The sequence below is a fragment of the Hetaerina americana genome, unplaced genomic scaffold, assembly GCF_022747635.1.
Source record: "Hetaerina americana unplaced genomic scaffold, ioHetAmer1.1.p SCAF_6, whole genome shotgun sequence".
In the NCBI taxonomy this organism is placed as follows: Eukaryota; Metazoa; Arthropoda; class Insecta; order Odonata; family Calopterygidae; genus Hetaerina; species Hetaerina americana.
In genome coordinates this window covers 16,262,443-16,286,092 of record NW_027287205.1, presented here as the reverse complement: position 1 = coordinate 16,286,092, position 23,650 = coordinate 16,262,443, and the positions used below count along the sequence as shown (strand labels likewise).

The window sequence follows — 23,650 nt, the reverse complement described above, 5'->3', positions numbered from 1 at the left end:
CGAAAGATAAGCGGGAACCAAAAATTCAATTTCAAGGTTAAATATCCAACTACTATTGAGCAAACAATGCAGAATGTGAATTTCCAGTTCATTCAAGCACATTCCTGGAGAGGCTATTCCTAAATTAAAGCAAACGGAACCGAGAAGGTCATGTCAGTTGTCAAAGAGCAATGCGTCTCCGCAGCCTCGAGTCATAATTATTCACTGGGCAAATAAGAGCCTCCAATTGGGCGGGGATCTCGCCCCTCGCCCCTCTTTGTCGGTCGATTTACGATCCAGTGGTGCGCCCCATTGTTGCGGGCACCCATTGTTTGCCCCCCTTTTGACGGTTTAATTGGTTCCAGTCGTGTCGAGGGACCCGAGGGATGGCGTTTAAGGAACGAACGCATGCCTGTTACGTCGTCGTCCGTGGAGCGTTCGCAGGATGCTCATAGGGGGCTTTGGCTGCTACGATAGACACTCGAGCGGTGAGTCTGCTGAGGTTGCTGCTCTGGGATAGGCGAGAGCCGGCCAACCACTCGGTCAGTCCTTACTTTTATTCACAGAACGGGCTGATCGCAGGGCCAAGGAGAGCTAACCACGCTTGCTACACCGAGTGTAGATGGACCCCTGAGAAACGGAAGTTAAAGCGCGCGTTCTCAACTCGCCGACGCATCGACATTTTCGACGTTTACAACGATTCTTGTTCAGTGAATATCTTCTAACGTTTGTATCAAATGGACCTTCACTAGTGCCGCCTGCTTTGAGCGCCTTCTTTTTGCTCATTCTAGTTTTTTACTTTCGTGATATTTGTTACCGTTGAACAAGAGATAGCCGAGACCGTAAACTTTAGTTTACCCAAAGTTTACGGTCTCGGCCATCTCGTTTTCATTACTTCATGACTGTAGGCACGTACAATTTATGTTTACTCTGTTACCATTATACCTTATTGCCTCCTCTTTGTGATGAGTGTTACCTACGCGATAGCCAACCAGGATGTTTTTTCTTATAATTATCATCCTCATCGGGAGCCAGTTATTTCCGATAGGTCCGAGCACTCCCTCCTTCCCAATTGCCTTTCTTCCATGCTCCCTGTAAAGCCTTCCTTCGGCTTCCTTTCCTCAGCCGTGTTTGCACGTGGAGCTGCATTGATTCTAATGAAATCATGTTGGAAACTGACGTGATCAAGCCTCCACACATTGAGTTTTCCTCGTTGTTTCTTGAATCGGTTGCTGACTCTTAAGAGAATATTACTTGAAGATAAATTTGCTAACCCAACTCTCATTTTTTTTCTTATTGTGGTCATACTTTCCAACAACATTATCTCTCCTTCCCTCCACGTTGCTCCACCATATACTCCTGGTTCCATTTCTTTCTTCTCAAACTACTCCTATTTCTATTATCCGTTACTCTATTGGGCTGGGCTCGCCAGGTCGATGTTCTGTGCATCTCCCGAATATGAAATACAAGAACCAAGTTAAGAAGTGTAAGAGCTGCCCAGGCGCAGATATAAATAGTAATTACAGCCTGGTGATCATGGACAGCAGACTGCGATACAAGAAGGTGAAGAAAGAGATACAACAACCCATACTGAACTCAAAGATACTGGAAGAAAATAGCTCAAGAGAAAAATTAACCACGGCCGTCGAAAGGGAAATAGAAGGAAATAATGAAAATACCAGTACTTACAGTCGATGGAAATATATGAAGAATATAATTACCTAAGCTACAAATGAGCTCCTTGTGAGTTAGGCGGAAACATCTAAGAAGGCATGGATAACAGCTCAGATAAAGAGGTCTCATAGACGAAAGAAAAAATACAAGAATCCAAGAAATGAGAGTGAAAAATACCTCCATTAACAGTTTCGGGACCAGGTCATGCGTGAGTGCAAGAAGGCAGAGGAAGAATGGATAGAAAGCTGCTGCGGTGAAATTAATGGCAAAATGACGAGAGAAATAGCGAGATGGCTTAGAAACTAGGGGAAAGGCAATTATGGGAAAGAAAAACAAAATCGCAAAACATCCGAGCCACTAATGGAAATATACCAATAGATGATGACGACATTGGGAATAGATGGAAAGAATACATTGAAGTACTCTATCAAGCTCCAAAACCACTAGAAGATGGCTTAATTAAAGATGAAAGCATCATAAGTAAGGACGATCGGGGTCCGCAGATATTAAGAAGCGAATTTGCGAGAGCCGTGGCACACCTGAAAAACGCCAAGGAACCAGGAGTTGACAAAATAAACGGAGAAATAATCAAGGCACTCGTGGTCAAAACGAAGGATGCCGTCTATGGAATAATCCAAGAGAGTCACGACAGCGGAAAGTTATCAGAAGACTTCGAGAAAAGTATAATGATTGCAATACCGAGTAAACCGAAAACTGATAAATGTGAAGAACACAGAACATTGAACCTGGTGACTCAAGCTTCAAAATCCTTACTCGGATAATTAGCCGAAGAATATAAAGAAGGCTAGAGGGAAGCCTCTCCGAAAACCAATCCGGATTCAGGAAAAACCAACGACCAAGGAAACAATTCTCAGCTTAAGAGTTCTGGTCGAAAAACACGGAAATAAGCCATTATAGTATGTGGCATTCATGAACTTGGAGAAGGCCTTCGGCTTCGAATGGAATAAGATGTTCAAGATACTAGAAGCGCTTGGATTGGACTGCAACGGCAGAAGAATTATCCATAACCTCTACAAGAATCAGGCTACAACAATGCAAACGAAAAATGGAAGAAAAATAGAAGCCAAAATAAACAAAGGAGTAAGACAAGGATGCAACCTCTCGCCAGCAATATTCAACGTATCCTTGGAAGAGGCAATGAAAGAAACTCAAGGATCGGGTATCAAAGGAGTCAAGTTAAATGGAGAAGAAATCAACATGCTCCGGTTTGCAGATGGCATCGGAAACGGGAAGCGGCGGAAACGCGACAGGAACTGCAAACAACTCTAAGTGCTACGGATCAAGTACTGACGGAAAATAATGTGAACATCAACAAGAAGAAAACTAAAATCCTTGTTTGTGAAAGAGAGAAGCTGGATGCAGGTATCACAATTCGAGGGGTGACACTATAGCTAGTGGAATCCTTCATCTACCTGGGCAGCAGCATAGCATGATATGGAAGAAGTTCGGCTGCAGTAAACCAATCCTAGGGTTGAATTACTAATGATGATGAATGACATCTACTCTTGGTTTTCCTTGTTTAAATATAAACCTATTGACTACAGCTTCATTGATTTATGGGTTTTAAAACGAACTACAATTCCTTGCTCCACGGTTGATGCACGGTAGAAACATTGAGGTCACACATCTATCGTTTCAATAGGTATCTTTTTGCAGCGTCCTTCAGGAGACGTCTGGGAACTTCATTAGAAAATCATCATCACACCTGATGATGTTGCCTAGCGACGAAACCATGTTCGTGAAAAATAAAAATTCTAATGCATTTAACAAAATTAGTCTCCATTCATTCAGTACGAAAGACTGCCATCAGTATCGCCTGAGACAGTGTATTACATTATGGTAAATATAAAATATTGGGCATAATTTTCATACATTTTTACGGAAAGCTTTGCAAGGTTGCAATTATTTATGTGGCTTTAGTGTTTTCAATTAAAAAGTAAACTACCAACTGTTTGTTAGAGTACCAGCTACTCTTTTGTCGCAAGTGGGTGGATCTAGGTGTCCCCCCCTCCCGACTTCCCCCTTATTGTGTTTGCCAAATATTTTCAACGAATGAGAGGGGAATCCGAACTCCTAGCTGAGTGACTTTCGAGTTAAGTACCTGCTTCCTTTAGGTTTTTGCATCTCGGCTACAAGCAGTGCCTTCACCTTATATTGAGGCTATATTTGGTTCAATGTTGAGGATTCGGACTGTACTTACAAAATCGACACGCCATGTGCTCACCCCAATGATATATTATGAGACGCGCGGATATCAGGTAAACGTCTTGGGTATTTCAGTTCACTTAGTGAATGCATACATTGTGTGAATGGGGAGGGGAGGAACTCCGGAGTGGGGCTGGGAACGGGGCTGGCACTGCGAGCTCACTTTGGGGAGTTCGTCGCGATGATTGGGGTATTCCAGAGGAAATGAATGAGCGGGTGGGACGGGGGACGGGACGGAGGAGGAGACTGGAGGGAGTGCCGTTCAAACGGCGAGATTTATCGAATGGAGAGAAGGGGTTGGGTGGGTGGGGTAGGAGGGCATTTAAACTCTACGTAGTGTCTTGAGCACGTGTTTTCTTTTTCCTCCGTTTCTGCTCACGCATTCTGCCTCTTACTCTCCCCCTTCAACTAACAGGGCCCCCGATTCGAAGTCGCCCACTCCTCCGCTAGCGGATGCGTGTCGTCCGATGGGGATCTTGCCTTTGAAGAGGCACTTCTCATTTGGCCTGCTTTCGAAATATCTGCCGCCTCACCCGCAGTCCCTACTGCCCGGCAAGTCTCGCATTGTTCACGCCGGACTTCGTCATTGACCTTGGTGAGCCATCGTGATTGGGGTGTCAATTGTTACCCTGTGGGTATTTTTCATCGATACAATACCACGCAAGCCGCCGCAAGGGCGTGTGGCCGGGGGGGAGGGGTGTAATTTTCCCATGCGTATGAACAAAGGACATTTGCACATACCTCTTGAACCAATAAATGGTACACTCACCAATTTCTGTTTTCCACATTGCTTCCTGAGATGGACCTAATTGCTGCAAGTGAACTTTTATGTCCATAATTTTGAAAACATATTCCTAAAGGGGAGGAAACGGAAATGATATTTAATTTTGTCAAAGTTCTGTTTTGATTATCACCTGATGGGACATTGAGTGTGACGACTACAATTGTGAACCATGTAATCGATGATGTAAAACCGAATATTTCGATGCATGACAAAGAAATATTATTCCGATGCATAGAAATGTTAAGATCCAGGGTTATTCAACTGTTCTTCTTCAACCGTTGCCATTATAGCATTGGTACGTTTGTGGGATGCATTAAAAAAATAGGTGCTTGCTGATGACTGCCTAATGCCATAAAATATCATCGAAGTTTAGAAACCAGTAAAAGACATACACAAGGATAACATTAAATTTAAAAGATAGTCTTGTTTGGTGCAAGATTGCCGTTTGGTGTTGCCACTAGTCGACTGTGACCAAGTCGGTTAATACCGTTCAAAGATCTCCGATGGGTGTCACCGTTTCTTGTACTGGGACCGGAGTAGGTTTTCCACGTCAAAATAAATATGAATGTGAATTGCCCGGCACGGTCATTATTTCCTGGTGTTAGTCCAAGTTTATGGAGTACTTCATTCTGTATTTTCACGCCAAAGTTTGATTACTGACGGAAAATCGTGCTGGGCTTTAATTCTTGGTGTTCATCCAAGTTTGTCCGGGTACGATAGTGGTCTGAAAAGTTCTCGGCCTCGCCCATAAATAATCTACTAAAATTTGTTATCTCAGGCGTAACTTTGTGGAATTTTTATAACATATTGAAATCTAATGAAATAATTGACTGTGTAATAATAAAAAAGATATATAAGAAAATAAATAAGAAATAAATAATATAAGAATAAATAAGAAATAAGAATAAGAGATAAGAATAGATAAGAAATAAAGTGTGTGGAATTACAAAGTCAATTATTTCATTACATTTCAAATAATCTACTACTCGGAGGAGTTTTTTTTCTCAATTTGTCACAACTGTGAGTTTCGCTGTGTGAAATTGCAAGCCGTTCCATCCAGAAATTCGCCGTAGGCCGTCGTTTGAATAAATTGTGGTGCTTGTGTTGTTATAAATGGAAAAAATCCGAGTATTTACAGTAATAAAGTTCTTTTGGCCGAAGTTCATTCGAAGATTGTAAATGTGTATGCAGACTCTTCTCCTTCAATTTCCACACTTAAGATATGGGCGACCGTTTTTAAACGTGGCAGCGGAAGCCCCCAAGATGATTCATGTGAAGGACGCCCAAAAAGTGCAACTACCCCTGAATAAAAGTTCACGATACACTTTTGAAAGATCGGCGTACGAAGATGTGTGAAACTGCTTATACTGTGGGGATATCAAAAGATCGCGTCAGTGAAATTTTTCAAGAGGAATTGCGCATGACAAACTTTGCGCAAAGTGGGGGAAAGAGCGTGTTTACTGTGTATCAAAAAGGCATTCGGGCGACACTTTTCAAACAGAGCTAAGCGTACTTTAAGAAAAACAATAGTGGTTTTCTGCGTCACTATGTGACCTTAGGTGAAACCATTACGCACTGGAATCGAAAAAACAGTCCGTGCATTAGATGGAGGCCGGTTATTCAGCACCGATGAAGGCGGGGCGATGCCATCGGCGGAAAGGTCATGGCGTCCGTTTATTGGGATACGAAAGAAATTTTGTTGATCAACTATCATAGAAAAGGTACAAAAATAACTGGAGAGTACTCTTCTAACCATCTAATGAAACTAGACGCAAGCATTGACGAAGGCATAGTGTACTTACACGGGAAGAAAACGTTTTCCATCAGGACAACGTATCTGCCCACGAAAGTGTCTTGTTAATGGGAAAATTGAGGGAATTGCAATATGACGCGGACTTATAACATCCACTCTATTCCCAGGTTTTTGCTCCCTCGGACTTCCATCTCTTCCGAAAACTCAAAGTGCAGTAAATGTGTTAAATTATGGCGAAAATCATATAAACAAAACTTTTGACATATAATTTGTGTACTATGCACATTAATGGTTTCCGTAAGTAACGTAATACCTTGTCAAACACAAAAGGCGGGGCAGAGGTTTAGAAAATATATTATATTATTGGAAGTACATCAGGAGGGGGGAAGTTGGTGAAAAGTTGATAAGCAGGAGTGGCGAGGAAGGGGCAGATGCGATGGGCATATTGCATGGGAATGTGGATTTTGGTGGTGAGGGGATTTAGAGCGAGGCTTGATGGATTTGAGTTGGTCGGAAAGTCTAAAATGTTGGCCGTGGTCTTATGACGTCTTGATGATGGGAAAAAGATCGTTTGCAATGGTATTGATAAATTTTATCCCAGGGTAATAGGTATTAAAGATGGAAAGAGTACTAGGATCTTCGGTGGAGGAAGGCTTTGGTGTGTAGAAGGGTTTATAGTTTTTTTATGGAGAAGGGATTCAGGGCACCTACGTTGGAGGAGGGAGTGATGGAGGTAATTGGGAAACTTATTGAGGAAATCAGGATTACAGCAGTTTCAAGGGTTTCAAATAAAAAGGGAGAAAGGGGAGTGAACGCGCAATGTGGGAGGGAAAGCAGCTGCTGTAATGAAAGTAATGCTCTATGTTTGTGGAATAGAGAGGACAAAAGTGTGAAGTTTATTGTTTTTGAAGGAGAATTCCACAAAGATAAAGTTAATTTAATGATACAAATTAGGGAGGTGAAGGGAAGAGAGGGATGGATAGGTTAAGGGTGGAAATGAAGGAGTCAAGGGATTCCATACCGGAATCATTAGACATCAATCAGGTCTTCTTAATTCAACACGAATCAGATTGCAGCGGACGGAAAATTTTAAAAGGGATTCAAGGTTAATAAGAAGACGATGCTTGTTCAAAATTCAAAAAAATGTAATGTCACGGAAACATTATCTGTATTGGTGGTTAATTGCCGAAGTTTAAAAAACAAAGTCGAAGAATATCATCACCTTCCAAAGAAACTGCGGGAGATGCCGCAACAGTAACTTTTAACGGAGTCATCCGCTAATGTGCATTTCAATGCAACAGTTTCAGAGTGTAAAAATCATTCGCCTTGACTGGGATTCGAACCCAGATCCCTCAATATCCGGTCGAGTGCTTTAGCCACTTAAGCTACCGAGGCGTCCTCTTAAACTCTGACTAAACATCTAGTTCCTTTAAAAGCCCCAAAATTTCAGAGTTTAAGAGGACGCCTCGGTAGCTTAAGTGGCTAAAGCACTCGACCGGATATTGAGGGATCTGGGTTCGAATCCCAGTCAAGGCGAATGATTTTACACTCTGAAACTGTTGCATCATCACCTTATTGAAACAAAAGAGTAGACATACGAGGGACCCGTAATTATTGGGACAGAAAGCTGGTTATTCACTGATATTCACCGACGGTGAAATTTTCCCAAAATCCTTTTCCATTTACAGAAATGATAGAAAAAATAGGTTCGGGGTGGTGCCTTTATTGCAGTTAAGCATTCTTGCGTCAGAGGGCTGAGGTGATTCCGGGTAATAATTTGGAAAGCGTTTGGTGATAAATTAAAAGTCCTCGATCCCAAAGAATTTATACATACCTGTATATGCGCATTTTACAGACAGCCGGTCGACAGAGATGATTCAATACTAGAAATAGATCGGCAAATCAAAGGTTTCTTATCCTAACACAATGATCGCGACGTTATAATCGGTAGAGATTTCACTGTCCCATCTATTGACTGGAGCACATATTGTTTTGAAACGGGCGACAAAGACAAATGTATCAGCTGAAAAATCCTACCCGCTACACACCTGGTGGCCTCAGACGTGCAGTGAACACCAGATGCTACAACGACCCTGTCATCAACTCCCTCCTCGTTGTGAAATCTTTCTGCCTAACGCAATTCTGCCCGTGTTGCCTTCATCGTAACCGTAGGCGAACTGAATATGTTTGAAAATGCAGCGTCGGCTGCATACGCAATACTGGATTTAAATAAATGAAACATGTATTACTAATGCATAAACAAATAATAGCAAAATTTTTGTATGCATTAAATTATGCGAATAAAAATACATGATCAGGTTTTATGGAAATTCTGCGTCAAAACAGGTTTGTTGACCTTCCATAATGTTGACATAAGGGCTACATATTAGTGTGTCCTTCCTATCACTGCTTAAAGAGTTTGTAAAGTATAGAACTCCATGGTTCTCTAGTTCAATGAAGGTCCATGACTTCACGGCCCGGCAAAAACCATTACGTTTAATGGCAAGAGTATACAGGTGGTCCGTATTTCCGCCCTTTAATTATAATTATTATTGGTAATCTTCCGGTTAAGGTAGGTTTGGGATGGACTCAAACCTAATAATTCTCTTGTCTCTGCTAACAAACCACAACCCAAAATCCCACCACCCGGCCTTTGCTAAAGGGCGGACTAGGCTCCGAGTCGAGTGTCACTTGACGCGGCGACGAATATCGGCAGGGTACGCAGAAGGGTCTGGGCTCAAGCCTGCATGGAGCCGCCGTCAGTACAAATCTTGGTGGTAGTAGCTAATTAATTGAAGGTTTCATGTTTATTGAATGTTAAAATTGCCACGATTAGTTGAAGAGTCTAAATACAGTGACAGAGTTAACCGGGACAAACGTTTCCTCCAGCAGCCACCCTGGAAGAATGGCCGACTTCAGCAGCTCCGGCGTCGAGGCGTGGCCGTCGTCCACAGCCCTCCCCATCCTCCTCGGCACCGAGGAAACGTCGGCGCCGAGGCACTTCGCGTGGATCGACTATATGGTGTTCGCGGTGATGCTGGTGTTGTCAGCGCTCATCGGGGTCTACTTTGGGTTCTTCGCTAAGACGAAACAAGACACGGCGGCGCAGTACCTGATGGGTGGGAGGGCCATGGGAATCCTGCCCATTTCTATGTCTCTAATTGCCAGGTGAGCAAAATGGCGGGCGGGCGTACTATCGCCCCGTAAATCGCCGCCAAAGTGAGTGAGCACCGGTCGCGGGACAGGTACTTCCGCTGACATATTTTTTAGCCAGTCATTATATTTTTAATTTATTTATATACCCTGCAAGCCACCGATTGGGTGTGTCTCAGGGGGTGAATTCACACCAGAATAATTTCACCCGAACGTGACTCTAACACGGCCGGACAATGTTATTATGATCCCCTATCGTTCGTTGCAAAAATGACATCAAAAATCTATCTGCCACTTAATATCTCAAATTTTACTGACATGATCTCTCCTACCGTAGTGCAATGGGGGTAATAATACATTTTCAACCTCACTGCTAAAGAGACCTTCCAGTTTATGAAAGAGCTTCAATCTGCAATTCAACCTTCGCACCGTGAGTGATTCCCAGCCTAGCTACTCTAATATTTTGGATACGCTACTAAGTGTATCATAACAACGTTTTACAAATCATGCTCCGCTACTCTCCACGCGATCCAATTCGGCAATTTATCCAACTTTGTGATAATCCCAAATATTGCAGCATACTCTAAATGAGGCCTAACCAACGACATATAACATTTCTCTTTTACCTTTTCATCATCCAGTACTATTCTAATATTTCCTACTTTTTTGTTAGCTTCACCTATTTTCAGCATGTGTTTCACCCAGGAGAGATCGTGAGGGTAACGCCTAGGTATTTAATTGAGCGTACACATTCCATTTCATTGCTCACGATGCAGTAGGGTTTCGGGAGGGAGTTGCTTTTTTTCAAAAAAATTATGACTACGCACTTTTATAAGTTCAATTCTAATTGCCAAGTGTCGCACTAGCGTTATATAGCATTAAGTTCATTTAATAAAGCTGCTGTGTCCTCAAGGACCACGGATATCACGGCAAACCACTGCGTTGTAGGCAAATAATCGTATCTTACTAGTTGCTACGGAGTCAATGTCGTTAACGTAAAGTAGGAATAAAAGAGGTCCGATGACACCTCAAGTAACTTCTACTGCATTTGAGCTAGCTCCATCAATTACTACTCTTTGAACCTGACCATTCAAAAAGTCTTTAATCCAACCCCGGATATTATTATCTATGCCATACGCTTCTAGCTTTGTTAGTAGTTAACTATGAGGCACTTTGTCGAAGGTTTTCTTAAAATCTATAAAAATCGCATCAACTGAAACATTGCTCTCTCCCGAAATAAGAATATCATGAACAAAAAGTGCAAATTCTGTCTCGTAGGATCTACCTTTTTATGAAACCTTGCAGATTTTTCATTAATTATGAACTATATTATACCTGATTATTGAGGTGTCTCACGATCGAACTAGGAACTATACTTTAGCAACTTTTTGCATGCGTGTGTGCGCTGCTGTGGGTGTAATTTTCCATGTTGTTGTTTTACATATGGTGTTGTTCTTTAACGGTTGGTGACCTAACACCCCCCGCCACACGCCCTTGCAGCAGCTTGTGGGGTATTATGTAAATGTAGATGTATATGTTTCATAACCTTGCACAAAATGAATGCGAGGGATATAGTTCTATAATTGCTCGGTTCCTGCTTGTCTCGGTTTTTTTAAACTTGGTGTTACATTAGCTATTTTCCAATATCTATAATTAAATAAATGAATGCCATCAGCTAGTGATGCGCTAGCTAATGGCATTCTCTAACACACTCTGTTTATAGGGAGGCGCTCTGATGCGAAAGTCCTACCCTTTTTTTGAACACATCTCAAAGATCATGAAATTTATTTTTATTTATTTATGCACCCTGAAAGCCACTGCCAGGGTATGTGGCAGGAGGTGGATACACACCAGACTAATTGTTGCCAGAACATGACCATACTGCAGTCGGACAATGGTACTATGATCCCTTATCGTTCAAGGAAAAACTGGCATATTTAATCCATCTCTTCTACACTTAATCTCTATAATTTTACTGGCATGATCTCTCCTACCGTAGTACGATGGGGGTGATAATACATTTTTAAAATTACTTATAAAGTGGTGTTAAATTTACATACCACTTCACCCGTTATATTTTCACACCTTATGCTTCCCATGGTGCTTTCAGACTAGTGTTTCTACCTTTTATCCTTAGAATCCCTACCCCATTCCGCGAGGAACCGACAGCCGGTTAGGATTCGGAAATTCTCACACATTTTTATGCCTTCCGACTTAACAGTACTATCCCTCCCCTGCGCAGCATCCCCTTCTCCATTTTATGCCCATAAATGCTTTTCCAAGACACATGCTTCTTGACTCCGTGCCTTCTGAGGACGTTGGATTCTAACCCTTTTTATTTCTCGCAGCTACATCTCGGGCATAGCGCTCCTGGGTCTCCCCGCCGAGATCTACACATTCGGGACGCAGTACTGGGTCACTGTATTCTCCGAGTTGTTCGTCTGCTTGACGATGTCCGTGGCGTTTATTCCCGTCTTCTACGACCTCAAGATTACTTCCTCCTATGAGGTGAGCTCAAAGTGGATCCCAAGTCATAGGACGAGAATCTACGATCGAATTGGTTGAATGAAAACTTATTCTTCCAAAATTATTTCAATTCATGGGAAATTTAGTTGTCAGAGGGAGTAGCAATTCTACCAGTCAAAGTAAATTTTTATGAACCCAAGGACTGAGGTACACCTCCACTCTTGCAGGACATATCCAACACTACCCCAACATCCTGATCACAGTTCACTGTTCCTCAACTCCACCCATTTCTCTTTTCTATTGCCCTTCATGTGTCTCCATGAGAAATCTTTGCCCACCAATCTTCCCCTTTTGTTTAATGTCTCAACATATGATTCTCGTTTCAGTACCTACGTCCGTCTCTACATTATCCCTTCTCTAAGTTCCAAGGAGTTACATTTCATGGCTAACATACCAATTTATTTCTCCTATTAGTATGTCATCTTTAGTGTTAATGATTGGTTTTGATATAAACACACGAATCTAAGATATTGATTTTTTTTTCCTTCCAGTATCTTAAGCGTCGGTTCAATAACAGCGTTCGCCTACTTGGGTCAACCATCTTCGTGACGAAAATGGTGAGTGTGTGTGGGCTCAAAATGAAACATGGTTATCACTTTGAATTTCATATATATATATATATATATATATATATATATATATATATATATATATATATATATATATATATATATATATATATATATGTATGCATATATATATAATACGAAATATATATAATTTGTTCTTCTCTTGAAAAAGCCGAATTTCATATCCATACAATGATTACATTTTTTATATGCTGTCCTTTTTATACATTAAAAACATTCTGTTCTTTGCTTACTCTTCGTAAAACCAATAATCTTTCTTCCAGTATTCGCACAGCGTTTGACCTCAACATGCATCATAAAAATCTGCCAAGATACACAGCATCATACACTTATTCATTATTCCATCGTTTTGCTTCAATTTGCCGCAATCCTTGTGTTTCTCGTTGAACAACATGGCTGCATCCATTTCGGACGTATTTTTTCTAAACCTTATTCTCTGTTACCTCATGGAACTATCCCGGGGAACCCTGTACATCTGTTTAGCCCCGAATTGATGCATGGACTCCACTAATTCTACCTGCCATATACATGCATCAGTCATGAGACCATTAATACATGAAACAGGAAATATTGATTATGATCGCACGCTTCTTCCTCACCGTTCTTACTTTTCAACCATTCACTAAATGACCATTTGTGTGACATTTATAAGTGTGCCATTTCTTTTACCCTCTGTCATTGTCGAAGTTATCTCCAATGTCTCACAAGGCAAAATGTTATCTTCTTTTTTACTGCCAAAGGGATACAGTTAGAAATTTTTATCTACCCTGTGAAAACGGGATTATTCCTATGCTTATTCTCATCTTCTCCATATCAATGTTTGTCGAGGAAAACTTTGGTGGTTGCTGCAGGTTTTATTTCTGACGATCTAAAAATGTGACCTTGGACTTTCTCTGTTATGCAATGTTCACAATAGAGCTTTGAGCTGCAAATCAAGTGCAAAGAAGTTTCTTTTACTCTTGACCACTATAATTGCTATCCTTGGACGTCTAAGTCCCTTTGAATAGCCTTTAAATATCAATTAATGCTATTTTGAGGTGTCTTGTCGGGTTTTGTTAAGATGAAAAATGGTTTTGCAAATGTTGTTACTCGATCTTTCAATATTTAGAAGCTAAGCATTGCCCAAACTGGCTTGCCTGATTCACTGATCACCGACTCCCTTTCTCTTACCTTTTCAGATGCTCTACATTCCAATTGTCATCTACGTTCCTGCTCTGGCATTTAGTCAAGGTGAATATCGTTACGCATTTATATTGAGGAGAGAATGAGTGAGTAATTGAGTGATGGGCTCCATCTTTGATTCCATAGCCTCCTTCATTCCTAATATTCCTTCTGAAGAAGGTTCAGACACCTATATTGTAAGTGTTACTTTTTGTTTTTTGACATTAGTGGATAATATTTTTCTAACTCATTTATTATATGCACATTATGTTTCATGTCGTCCAAAGAGTAGGATTTCGGAAGGTACTAAAATTGGAATTTTTTTGTTTTTAGGCGAGGTGTGGCTCTAAAATATCAATAGTTAAGGGTTTTCAAGTGGGTCGGTAGGTCAGATGCCGACTTTTTGATGGCTAACTCCGTCATAATTCTCAGGGTATTAACCTGGTCTTTTTTGAGGAAGACAAATGATTGAATAATTATAAAAATCCATTTTCTGTTCAAATACTACCATCTGCATGAAGGCACACAGTCTTGAGCTCTGCGGGACAGTACGAGAGATGACATTATGAGGATGCGTCATGTCCACATATTTTATTCAGCCACAAAGGTTGCAATCTCGGGAACTCTCGACTGGCCTCTTAATTATTCACCCAACATTTCTGATAAAACCGAATTGGTCTCATTGTGATATCGCAGTCCTTTTTAAGACTACTTAATTCAAATTACCAACTCAATCAACAGATTGTAGGTTGGAAGGGCGATTCAGGCTTTTATTTTCTTTCGAGTTCGAGGAATTGAAGTATGTAATTTCTTTGAGATTAGTTTCATGTTCAACCTTTGTATTAATTTTAAAACATTTCGTAAAATAATGGAATTGATAAATTCAACTGTTGCTCTTTCGGAGAAATTCCTCATTTAAGTATTATTTTTTGTAAATTTGGAAGTGCTAAGTGTAAGTCTACTACTGATAGCTGTGTGGTAATGACCTCAGTTGCTTAAATGTTTGGATTACAATTTCCCAAGACCATCTGATGCAAATACTAGGGTATTATTAAAATCAAGTTATTAATGATATAAATATTACATAAATAAATCATCCAAACTGCTAATCAAAATCACGAAAGAATTACTCCTGTATTTATTTATCGTCAAGCATTTTTGGTCGCACTCAATCCTTGTGCCATTCTGAGTAATTCTGAAATGCATTTCAGAATTATGAGCTGCCGATGATTATGGTGAAAGATGATAATAGAGTGTGCTTATGATTATTGGCCGGCTCTGTAATTCAGCAATGTTTTCAGTTGTGTTGAGAAAAAGATTCTAATGAGTAATGAATTGACACGAATGAGATAAGTTGGAAATGGAATGAGGTTTGATAATCTTTTAATAATATCCCCAATCAGTTTCCATTTTTAATTATGTAAATATATTCAATTTTGCATAAATGCAATGACTTGTTCCGAAATCATTCTGTAACAACAATGCAAAAGTGCTTTTTATTGGATGCTACAAATGCCGTTTTAAGTCTTGGTGTATTGAATTCGTGCCCTTTCGACTACCTAAGATACGGCCTCGTTCTTTTTCGTGGCTTTGTTAAAAATGGAGGCCCTTTTGAGAGTTTTAGCGTGGGTTTATCACGGTCTCTCCGCTACAGTGCCATTTCCCGCAGTGTCTGCACCGCGTCCCATTCTCGTCTGGCCGGAAGGTATCATGGCGCCCACCCGCACGGCGCTCTTTGATTCGGCAGGTGGCGTGCTTGGGTGGCGATGCGCCCTCGTGCAATGCCGCCGGGGGAATGCAGAACCCTCCACTTACGACGCGATCTCTCGTTCTTCTGTCTCTCTTCCATGTCCGCGGCCACGTGCGCGCAGTGACGGGCTTTAACCTGCACCTCATCACCCCGATCGTCTGCCTCGTCTGCATATTCTACACGACGCTGGTGAGTGGCAGGCCGAGTCGACGCCGGCTCGAGTTGAACTAAATAGTTCATCAGTGTTGGCTATTCTTACAACACAGATAAACAATGCAAATAAGTTATTTTATCTTCTCTCTGAACATTATTCGCAGCATGTAATTCATTTTGTGGTTGTTGGCACACCAAAATTGGCTACAAAGACATTTTTTCTCATTTCTCATTTTCTGTACAAAGACATGGCTTTCTAAGAAGTGTTTGGACCAAGATGATCGAAGTATTAGGGCCATAGGAAAAATAATTACGTTAGGCAAAGAATTGTACAAGGTGGAGGGAGTTGATGACAACGATGCTAAATTAGGATATGAACAAACTATTATTGAAAAATTTTGTATGGAACTTTTTTGCGGCACGGGGACTGGATCACTGAAGACGTGATAGACGTAGAAAGTCTTTTGACTAGTTGAGGAGTCTAAGTTAGGCTGAGTAATAAGATAGAAATGGAGAGTTAGAATGGAGCAAAGATAAACCCCCGAAGAAGCGGTGGGTGGAGGAAATTGGATTGTTGGGACAAATCCGGAGGAGGCAAGATTATTGATGTCGAGCATTTTAATTGGAGATTAGATGGGAGATTATGGTTTGGGGTTGGATCATAGTTCGGGCGAGGCTGAAAATGTAGCGATGTTCACAATCTATGCCCATCCAAAACCTGCTATGCTGCTATTAAATACTTGACTATTTAATATGCAATAAACATGTATGTTAGGTTTATCAGAGTAGTTTCTGTGGCTCTCTTAACTAATGTTCATAGTTCTTAATCACCCGACTCCAGGACAAGATTCTCTAATTTGACCGAAGTTTATTGCAACAAGTAGTCTTCTATGTCCGGTTCCTTACTGAAATCTTTTTCGTGGTGCCTGGTGTGGGTGCCCCCTCTGACTTGCGCGCCATTCACTGTAGATATGTGCGCTTCAAGCTTTACCACACCCGTGCCCCTATCTGCCTCTCCATCCAGGGAGGACTCAAGGCCGTGGTGTGGACGGACACTTTGCAGACGGTGATCATGTTCGGCGGGGTCATCATCATCCTGGTCGTGGGCACGCAGCGGGCGGGCGGATTGGCGGAGGTGTGGGCGAGGAACGAAGAAAGCGGCCGCGTCGAGTTTTTTGTGTGAGTAGTGCCCCAGGGTAAAAATGGGCAAACACCTCGGAATGAAAGGGGCCAGGGAGACGAAACTAAAATCTCTTCTTGTGTCCTTGGTGCAGTGGTGTCGTTTTGAAGGTTGACATCAAGGTGTCATAAAATGGGTGGCGTGGTGATTAAATGGATGCGAATGATGATCTCTACTTGTAAGGCAGATTGACCGCGGCATACCTTCAAAGTGTCCATGATAGGCTCTTTAAAATAGAAGCCTTTTTTATGCACAGGTTTTACTTTAAAGATAACGTTTATGCATTTTAATATTGCACATATACTTCGTGATTGAGAAAGGCGACGGGAAACCACTACAATTATTTTTCCCAAGACTGCTAGTATGAACTAAACTGACAATGAATCCTTCAACTACGGGACTCTATAATATTGAGTTTTGGAAAGGTTTGGTAAATTATCTGCACTATAAAATAAGTGGCCAACAATTTTTTATTTTGATCGCACTAAATAAAACTTTTCTTTTGGCACAAATCTGTAATTGAATAAAAGTTTTCCGCTAGTAGCTTTAGTGATGGAAGTGTTGGGTTGTGGATTTATGATAAAAATGTGCCGGCTTGCAATTGGACATGGAACCCAAGCAGGCTTACTTGATCGAGATATTAGAACAGTTAATAAATAATAATATCATTAGTTTTTGCATTTCTCAACCTCTGAATGCTAAGAATTCAGCAATTGCCTCTGTTGAAGATATTTGCAGGCCCCGAGAAAATTTTCAGAGAATGGATCCCTAAGAAAAGCAAGGACGGATATAAGTACGGATGCGGTGGGAAATAATTTGACACTATTCCAAAAAAAGATTATCATCGGAAAATTGTGTCGCACAAAGAGTTGTATCAGAATAAAGTGAAAACTAATGAGAGCAGCCGGCAGTCGAATGTTTAGATTAGGTTAAAAAGCTACTTGTTACTGCAAAATAATTGGTTTTGTGCCGTCCTTAGTTTTTCATTATCTGTCCTATTGAAGAGTCGTAACCTGAAAGATCAAGATAAGTGGTTAATTAAAATAATATATCCTGGGTGAGTCATGTCGAAAAGAATACGCATGTACCGATTTGTATGCCTCGAAGCAGCCGGGAGATCCGGAATCTAATTCGGTCGCCCGAACGGATGTCTTTGCAGATTCGACATGGACCCCCGCATCCGCCACACCTTCTGGTCCATCACCATTGGCAACTACGTGAGCTGGCTGGCGTCGTATGCCGTCAACCAGGCCATGATCCAGCGGTGCCTCGCCATGTCCTCCCTCAGAAAGGCGCGCATGTAAGCAGAGGCCGTGTCGACGCCTGAGTCATGCTTTCCTCGCTCAACAATCGGGTTCTTGGATGCTATTTTGGATGGCTGCGGAAGGCGTCAGTGCCCAGTTCACGCGCGTCTAAGCGCCTCGTACCACAAACTACTGTTTTAATATCTTTTGATATTGTATTTTTGAAAAATTCTTGTGATTTTGTTCAAATACAGGATGTGGTCTTTTGATGGTGGTCTGTAACCAAACATCTAAAAAATTGTTATGACCAACGCAGTAGCGTAACTACTTTGCTAGAAAATTTAGGCTGGGATTCCCTTACACAGCGGCGTTTACAATATAGATTAAACTTATTAAAAAAATTTAAAGATGGGTCCTTTTCCGATGACATCAAGAACATAATACGAACCCCAACGTATTACGGGCAGAGGGATCACGAATGTAAGATTAGAGAGATTGACTGCAGGACAGACAGATTTAAATGGTCATTTTTTCTGAGAACAATAAGAGACCAGAATTCTTGACTCGAAACCTAGTACTCGAAATCCCCCAGGAGCCGGCTCGACATAATAAGTATTAACCTACAAGGTAGCGACTGCGCAGGGTTATACGATTATATTTATATATGTATATTTTTTTATATATTTTTTTTTGCAGGTTCCCCTTACCTTTCCCCATCCATTTGAAAAACCCTAACCCCCTCATCCCTTACCCTTTCCTCCTGGTGCTGCACCCCCTGCCACACACCTTTTTGGTGGCTTGCAGGGTATTGATGTAGATGTAGATCTGGTGAGGAAGGCTTACCAGTGGGTTAAGGGAGCCTTAGAAAGCCATAATTAATATTGGAAAGAATATTATTGATGAGAAAAGTCAGCATTGCAAGATGAGATATTAGTTTTGAGTCCTTGTTTGGAGATAGTCAATAGATCCAAAACACTTTTGACTATTTGTTGCATAACCTTGCATTGGCTGTGGCAAGCTTTGTGTGCACTATTTTTGATGATTGCCCTTAAGAATCAATTAATGAGGAGTGTGCCTTCCAATATTGTGTGCTTATTCAGGTAGCATGTGTTCCCCTGCATTGCCCCTTGGTATTTGCATCGTTCTAGACCTGGCTTAATCATCTAGTTGCCTACATTTATTTCCAGCTGTATCTCTTCTCAACGCCACTCTTAATATATTCTTAGCATATATATGAAAAAGCAATGGTCATAATCGGCAGTTCTATCTCACTCCTGTCATGGAATAGTAACGTGACTGCTTTGAGGGGATCTGCGGTTCCCTTGGTGACAGCAAGGCAAACTTTTATAAATATTGAACTTATCCCCATGGGCTAACTGATGCTCTTTCCCTCCACAGAGCCACCATGGTCTTTGCATTTGGCATCATGACAATTTTATGCCTCAGCTGCTACACTGGCATGGTTATCTATGCAAACTTCCACGGCTGTGACCCACTGCTTCGAGGTGTGAGTATTCTGCCAGAGTTACCAATTTTGAGGGGCCAACATCAAGAGTAAGGTGGGGTAAGGGTGGGTTCTGCAAGCCACTGTAAACAATAAGTACTTAACACAAGGTTGAATTCGTTAGAAGCATATGCATACTGAGGTATTCCTCAGGGAAGTGTCATGGGACACTTAATCTTCCTGATATCCATCTTCTACCATGCTAACATGAAATGTGCTTGCATAGTATTAGAATTATTCCATTATTTGCAGACACTGTAGTAGTTTCGAGGGAAATAATGACACCAGCAGTTTCCAGGCTACTCCCTAGTTATTAAAACCAGATATCAGAATAGTACAAGGAAGCATGACAAATGTGTTGAGCATGAGAATTGTGCAGTTATGGAATTTTGGAATCAAAGGAAATGGAAGGAAAAATAAAATATAAAATAGATAGGCAGTATTAATTAGGAAATTTAGAACAGGTGAAATACCCAGTTTTGATACCAAGATAAAACAGTTAATAGGGTAAATTTCAGGCAAATATGTGGGCCAGGCATAAAGAAACTAGTTAACATCAGACAGCTTGTAGGAAAAAGTATTGCAAGAGTGAATGAGAGGAAATACTTTGCTTGAATTATGCCATATTTGGAAAACATGGAAAATTTAGGGAAATTGAAAGAGTTCAGAAAAACTGCTAGGCTTGTAAAACATTTCTTAGAGAGGCAAGTTAGCATAACATTATGGATGTGCTGTAGGGGAGGGAGATCAGGTGAGAGAGCTGGAAGATCTTAGGATCACAAAGATAGTGAGCTGACCAAATGCTATTAGAATGGTACCGAATGAATGAGTTATCCAATGGAACTGAGGGAATTATTTATTTTGGCCTCTTACGACAAGACTTCGCCTTTAGAAGATGATGATTACACTATAAGATAAAACCACCACCAGGATAAAATAACAGAGATACATGCTACCATTGGGAGTTTCAAATACTCATTCTTACCTAACACCATATGCATTCAGAATATTAAAAGATAAACATTATTTATTTTGCATTGGTCCGAAAACAACTTTGGCCTTTACTTCTGACTTTGAACAATTATATAACAATGTTACAATTACATTTACCCAAGCTCTAGGTGGAGGAAAACCCACCTAGGCAGGAATCAAACCCACAACCTCTGGACTTGCAGATGACATAATGCTGCCACCACTGTGGCTGGCAAAAGTTATTGGTAGTTTACCATTTGAGGTAGGTTTTCAATTGGCACAGATTGATCATTACTACATATCTCAGCTCCATCCAGAGAGAGGCAGTCTGACTAACCACATTACATCAAACAGTTCTTCAATTCCACATACATTCTACCATCTATAATTTTGTCCAATATGACTAAAAAACCCCTCATTCAACTGGATTGCCTAACATCCTCCCCTCTGCATTACAGTATTTAACAATATATCACCAATAAAATTCTTGGAATCTATTCTTTCTGTCTTCTTTATAAATCTCCCAAAACTATCTCTTCTTCCCAGCATTCCTATTACTTTTTGTTAGTTTTTCTTTCTGTCTATTTTACCTTTTCATCCTTCTCTACATCCATTGACCTAAATTCTCCAGTCTGAGCATATCATTTAACTTCAGTGGCTATGTTTCAGCATCAAACAAAACCATGCTCAATTTCAAAGATATCACAATTCTTTTCTTGACATTCTTTTTCAATGTTCATATTATAAGAGTTTGTAATTTTCCACAGACTTTATTTCACAACACAATGCATTTCACCGACTTGTGGCATCATCAGGTACAAGTGACAGGCACAGCTGTTGAATGTATAACCATTGGACAGAGGAGAGGGGAAAGTTGAAGGTGGGGGGTGGGCATGTTTTCTGGGACTCCAAAGTTGGTGGTCATGGCTTTTTTGGTTAAAGGAAGAATAGGTGGTGGTACCCTGGTTATGACTAACCATTGGGTCTGATCTGGGTTTATGGGGTGGCTTGTCGGGGTATTTTTTGGAAGTGAAAGTTGGTAGTTGAGGAAAGAGAAAACAAAATGGAAGAATGTGTTATTTAGGTTATGAGGTTTCATTGGGTCTGGTCATGGCATAGATGCGACTGGGTACGTTGAACCGATGGGTTTGTTTGCCCTCGAGGTCAATTTTTTGGAAAGAAGAGGAGAGAGATGGATGTATAATTGCTCATTACAAAGTATTGTATTGGGATCTGCCATGTACTTTCAAATCTCGATTAACTCTAGAGCATCCATTGTCAATCCTTTAGGGAGGACATGTATTATATGGACAAAATTATGGTTGCAATCTAAGAGGTGTTTAGCGAAGATAGAATTCAGGTATTGCTTTCTGTGACACCTGGTGTGCTCTTGGGCTCGTGTTTTGAAATTCATCCCATTTTGACCAACATAATAAGTGTTGCGATTATCACATTTAAGTTTGTAAACGCCTGATTATTAAATATATCCAGTTTTTCTTTGCCATTAACAAAGACTTTGGAGAGAGTAAGGTGTGTGTAAAAGGCCGCTTTGAGTGTAGTTGGAAGGTGATTTGAAATTTTATAGGAGAATCTCCTAGGAAAGGGACCACTTGAAGTTTTACAATGGAGGGCTGAGAGGGGTAAATTCAACTTGTAGCCATTGTTTTCTGCTTTTTTTGGATTATTTTTTTAACCAGGTTAGGGTCGTATCCATTGCTGGTGGCTTTATTTGTAATTGTGCTGAGTTCCTAATTGAAATTCACACCACCACCTCTTCTTTCTTTAACCAAAAAAGCCAAGACCACCAACTTTGAAGTTCCAGTAAACGTAAAAACAGAGAGTCCCTCCACCCTCAACTTTCCCCTCTCCTCTGTTTGATGGGTGTATATTCAACTGCTGTGAGTGTCACTTGTACCTGATGATGCCGCAAGTTGGTGAAATGCATTGTACTGTGAAATAAAGTCTGTGGAAAATTACAAACTCTTTCAATATGGACATTAAATAATTGCACAAAGTGAAACCTGAAAGTGTAAAATACATTCTTTTTCAATGTTTACTTAATTCGTCCTAAATGCTTCTGAAATATCCTTTGCCTAATACAATTCTTCTTCTTCTTCTTTTCCTGCAACGTTGACTATTTTGGTCCAAAACACATCCAAGAGAGGCAAACCATTCGCCCTGCTCCATTTTCTGCTCAATTATTATGATTTTTTAATGTAAAAAAATCATCATAAGAATAGGTACACATGGATTATATTGTCAGAAAAGTATAGATACATGTACCAGCTAGAGTAAATTATGATTTGAGAAGGATTTAGATTTAGAAACAGCAATGTTAACTCAAACGGTTTCCTCAGTATGGAAGCAGATTTCTATGATAATTTAGGTTTATAAAAATGCAATGCAAAATTCAAGAGTATTATGGGACCTATGGGCCCATGGAAATATCAAATACCGGATGAATGTGATGTCTTGAAGATTTTACCTGAGTAAAAAGGAGTACGATGAAAACTTAATAAGTAATGAGGATAGAGGAATGAAAATGGATGGCGTAAGTTTCATAGAGCTTATGAATGTGATAGAAAGAGTTGTTATGGTAACAATATGATGGTTCAGGATCAGATGACTATGGCCAAGGGAAAGAGAGTTAAAGAGGATAGATGAAAGATGAAATTAGAATCTCAGAAATTGAGAGATGAATATATACAGATAGCCAAACAATAAACTTGGGATAGGAAATAATGAGGCCAAGAAACAAAGTGGAAATAGTATCAGTGTGATATGAAGACATTTCAGATTGAAGGCAAATTAGAAGTAGCCCATCTAAGTGCTGCATAAGAAGGTTGGAGAAGCATCAGGATGTAACGAGGTAAGATACGTGCATGACTACCATCCCTACCATGCCTACCATCAGAGAGATGTGAGATGGAGAAGTAGTTAAAAAAGCTGAAGAGATTCAGGAAAGGTAAAAAGAATTTACATATTTCTTTATTATTTCATT

The 23,650-nt window shown here is 40.6% G+C and overlaps 1 protein-coding gene across 1 annotated transcript in view; it reads left to right on the top strand.

The window, feature by feature from the left end:
- The first annotated feature begins 9,417 nt into the window (after positions 1 to 9,417).
- The window catches only part of LOC139694980 (sodium-coupled monocarboxylate transporter 2-like), a 31,849-nt gene continuing 17,616 nt past the window's right edge, over positions 9,418 to 23,650 (top strand). The window contains exons 1-8 of the mRNA XM_071593535.1: positions 9,418 to 9,584; positions 11,918 to 12,077; positions 12,587 to 12,652; positions 13,864 to 13,915; positions 15,718 to 15,785; positions 16,774 to 16,928; positions 18,089 to 18,229; positions 19,572 to 19,680. Coding sequence (XP_071449636.1) covers positions 9,436 to 9,584; positions 11,918 to 12,077; positions 12,587 to 12,652; positions 13,864 to 13,915; positions 15,718 to 15,785; positions 16,774 to 16,928; positions 18,089 to 18,229; positions 19,572 to 19,680 — 900 coding nt within the window. The 5' untranslated portion in view covers positions 9,418 to 9,435. The remainder of the gene's footprint in view (positions 9,585 to 11,917; positions 12,078 to 12,586; positions 12,653 to 13,863; positions 13,916 to 15,717; positions 15,786 to 16,773; positions 16,929 to 18,088; positions 18,230 to 19,571; positions 19,681 to 23,650) is intronic.